Source organism: Poecilia latipinna, unplaced genomic scaffold (genome assembly GCF_001443285.1).
Source record: "Poecilia latipinna isolate Pla-1442-1.1 unplaced genomic scaffold, P_latipinna-1.0 Scaffold2573, whole genome shotgun sequence".
NCBI lineage: Eukaryota > Metazoa > Chordata > Actinopteri > Cyprinodontiformes > Poeciliidae > Poecilia > Poecilia latipinna.
Window position 1 is genome coordinate 117,266 of NW_015115189.1, and position 3,993 is coordinate 121,258.

Sequence of the window (3,993 nt, forward strand, 5' to 3'; positions counted from 1 at the left end):
GTAGGAACCAGTAGGAACCAGTAGGAACCAGTAGGACCCAGTAGGAACCAGTAGGAACCCAGTAAGAACCAGTAGGAACCAGTACCCCCGGTAGGCCCCGCCCCCTACCTGACAGCACGGCCTCCACCAGGTCGCCCTCCTGGATCTCGTCGGCGGTCGCCAGGCGCTGCAGGATGTTGCTGGACGTCGGATCGTGGCGGAACAGCAGGATTTTATCGTACATCCCGAAAAATCCGCATTCTGGGAACTGAGAGCAAAACAGGGCGGAGTCAGAACATTCATCCAACCGTTCATCCAACCAACCTGTAAACTCCAGGGAACCTAACAGAATCTGATCAGAACCATCCAGACAGAAGCGGGTTTCCGGAACCTTCCAGTAGGAAATGTTTAATCTGACGTACCGGCCCTTTAAGAGACTCTTCTTCACCTGAAGATGCAAATCCTCCCAGATGTCCGGTTCTGATCCGACCCGTCTGAGGCCCAGATTGCCTCTGTCCAGATGTTATCAGGGACCAATCAGCTTCCAGCTCCTTATCAGGAGAGGGCGGGACTTTGCCCTGAGCTCTGACTGCCAGGCAGATAAAAACTTCCTGCTGCAGAACGTCCTGCTGGGTTCAAACCAGAGCGCTGCAGATCTGGACGGTCCGGTCCGATTGTCAGGACCTGCAGGTCCGGATGTAGCTCAGGTTAATCCCATCGGATTCCCTCCATCCATCCCTCCAGTTGTTCTGGAAATCAGCTGATTTCCCATCAGTCCAGAGACTGGGAATGTTCTGGAGGAAGTTCAGCTCGGGTCCGATAGCAGCTGGTTCTGATGGACCCGACTTTAATGGAGCCAGCAGATAATCCAGGATAAACCGTGCGCTAATGGCCGCTGGGTCAAGGAGCCGCAATTAAGAGATTAACAGAACCACTGATGAGCTCTAACCGGGCCTACAAGAACCACACATACCAGAACCGGACCTGTCAGAACCAGCTGGGGCTACAAGGACATGACTTAGTCTCTTTGGGTCTGAAGGTTCTGGGTCCAGTTCTGAACATCCGACCAGAAGGTTGAGTTCTGGATCAGCTGGTTGGAGACCCGATGATTCCAGAACCCGATCGGAACCTCAGAGCGACCCAAACAGCAGCCACTGAAGCTGCAGCACCATCAGTCCTTGGTTACCACGGTAACCAGCAGAGAGGACGTCATGTCTCCATGGTGACACAGCAGAAATGTTGAACTTTGGGTTCTGATCCAGAACCGTCTGGAGGAAAAGTTCTGATCCCTATACTAACCCAGAACCCTCCAGAACCATGAACAATAAAGGTTCTGGTTCTGGTCAGTCCCAGATGGAGATCCAGATGTTTGAAAACTCTGGAACTGGATCTCTGGAGTTAGACCGGAGTCAGATCTCACTGAGTGTCGGGATGGTTCTGAACCGGACCCAACTGGACCTCTGTTCCCTAACAGAACCAGATTCATGACAGCTTGGACAGAACCTCCCGGGTTCTGAACCGGTCCAGGATGCAGTGGGAATGTGGGGAACTTCCCGCTGCCCCTGAACGCACCACAGCAGAGCTGTGACATCATCCAACACAAAAGCAGGAAACAGAAGAGTCCCGCCGTGATGTCACTGAACGAGCCGGGAATCAGACCTGGACGACTTCCTGGATCCTTAAAGGGACAGACACACATTCCCCGGTCTGGAGCAGAACCCGGCCGTTCCTGGACTGGATCCGATTCCAGGATCTGGATCCGATCCCATTTGGGCTTGAGGAATCCTGAATGAAGGTTTGTCCCGATGTTTCCATCAGAAACGAAAACGGGAAGTTGATCCTCAGGCCAACGAGTCGTGTTCCCAACAAACGCCAGCAGGTGGCGTCAGTTCCGACCAATCAGATGGCAGTTTTCACTTTTCCAGAGTTAGTCAGGATGCTGCTCCGCTTCCAAAGAATCCAATAAATCACTTGATACGACTCCTTTAATCTGCTGTCCATTAAAAATAAAAATAAATGATAAAGATTTCATAATAAATATCCGATAAATCGTTGGTACAGAAAATGTGATCAAACCAGAACTTTCTGTTCAGCAGAATAAGTTTTTCCCTTTTTAGACCATTTTTAAAAATGACTTTTGTATTGTTTATTAATAAATAACATTTGAGCTTTCTTGTTTTTGAATCGATAAGAAAATAGATTTATTTATTGTATTGATCTATTGATATTTAATGCTATAATTAATGATCATTTATCGGCTGGTGGTTGGGTGTAAAGTTGTGCGACTCGCTCTGTCAGCAGGTGGAGCGGCGGCGCTGACGGCTCCTTGAAAACAAGCAGCAGCTGTCAAACAGGAAGTGGAGAGCGCTGACGCTGCAGCAAGCAGGAAGTGGCATTCCCTGAGAGAAGACTCCACTTCCTGTGATGAAACTGGAACCTGGTCTGAGACCAGGAACCAATCAGCTGGATCAGTGATCAACAGATCTCTGGCAAGGATCAATATTAAACCAGAGAAGAACAGAGTTTAAGCGATCCAGATTCACCCCAGGAGGCTCTGTGTGTGTGTGTGTGTGTGTGTGTGTGTGTGTGTGTGTGTGTGTGTGTGAACAGGTGGTGTGTTCAGTTCGAGTGGTGAAGTCACAGCAGAAGTCTGCAGTTTGAACTGTCGTGACTCCTGATCCCGGCTCATTGTTATCCCGGATCCAGTCCGGGTTCCCGATCACCAACCTGTTCCCCTCCTGGCCTGTGGGGGCGCTGCACCAAGAACCACTGAAGGAAACGACACAAAACCCTCTGAGAGCAACTTCCTTCTTCACCAGATGGAAACAAGATGGAGGCGTCAGATTTTAGCGGTTGGAGGATTTCTCTTTAGTCTTTGGCTAAAGACCAGGAGCCATTTCTGCTGCTAGCGCTAGGCTAACACGTTAACTTTGGTTGTATTTACCCAGAATGCCCTGCGCTGTAGTCCACTTCCTGCTTTTGGAGCGGTCTCCGGTCTGCTTGGCATTCACAAACCGAACCCAGACCGATGTTTGGAGAACCAGAGGTCAGAGGTCAGCTAGCATTCATACCTCACCAACTGGACCGGAGTTTATAGAGAAACGGACCAGAGTTGGATTGAAGCGCGGTGACCAGGCCTGGCGGGACTGAAGCATCCTAATTTAGTAAGCTAAATATGTAGTTGAAGCTAAATACTTAGCTTGGTAACTAACTGCTTAGTTGTCAAGCTAAAGCTATGTGTTCAGCTAATAGCTAAACATATAAAGCTATAAGTTTGACTTGCTAAGTATTTTGATGAAACTAACTTGTTGTAGTTTTAAGTTTCGTGGTTCCTGCTGAAGCATTTCTCAAACCTTTCATACCTTCTGATCCACGATGGAGCAGACGAGCTCTCGAACCGCCAGCAGCGACATGTCTCCGGGGTCAAGGGTCACCGTCTCCCTGGTGAGTCCGATCTGCAGCAGGAAGGAGACGCCCTGCAGGGAGCCCCTGGAGTTGGTGGGGCTGGGGCCCATCTGGCTGCCATCGGAGAGCCGACCGCAGACGGCGGCGGGCGGGCTGGGCGACGGTGTGGGCGGAGCCTGGTTCTGGGCGGAACATGAGGGCGGCGGGCTGTTATCGGCGGACATCTTGTGTTGCCAGAGAGAGAGAGAGATCTGCTAGGTGGAGAAGCTACGTCAGCCGGCGGTGGTCTGGCCTTCCCCTTCCTGTCTGCTGGCCTGCAGCTTCCTGTCGCCGCAGAGCATCTCTATTTCCAGGGAGACGACGCTCAGCTAGTTAGGGAAACACTGGGTATGGGTCGGAACCGGGTCGGTCTGCACTCAAGAACACCTGCAGCTGGAAACACAGACGGAGAGGACAGAAAGGTCAAAGGTCAGCTCTATTCAGGACTTTAGGATCATAGAGCTGCAGTCAGAACCAGAACCAGACGTATTGGGCCAGACTGGGTCACAAATAAAGAATTTCACAGCGAGCAGACGTGAAATATAAATGATGGACAACCAGGGCGTTAAT

General features: G+C 50.7%; 1 protein-coding gene across 1 annotated transcript in view; it reads right to left on the reverse strand.

The window, feature by feature from the left end:
• Nucleotides 1-3,993, reverse strand: part of LOC106938351 (serine/threonine-protein kinase D3) — a 55,059-nt gene that overhangs the window by 38,876 nt on the left and 12,190 nt on the right. Inside the window, 2 exon segments of the mRNA XM_015020373.1 lie at nucleotides 109-247; nucleotides 3,342-3,816. Of these exon segments, the coding sequence (XP_014875859.1) occupies nucleotides 109-247; nucleotides 3,342-3,608 (406 nt within the window). The 5' untranslated portion in view covers nucleotides 3,609-3,816.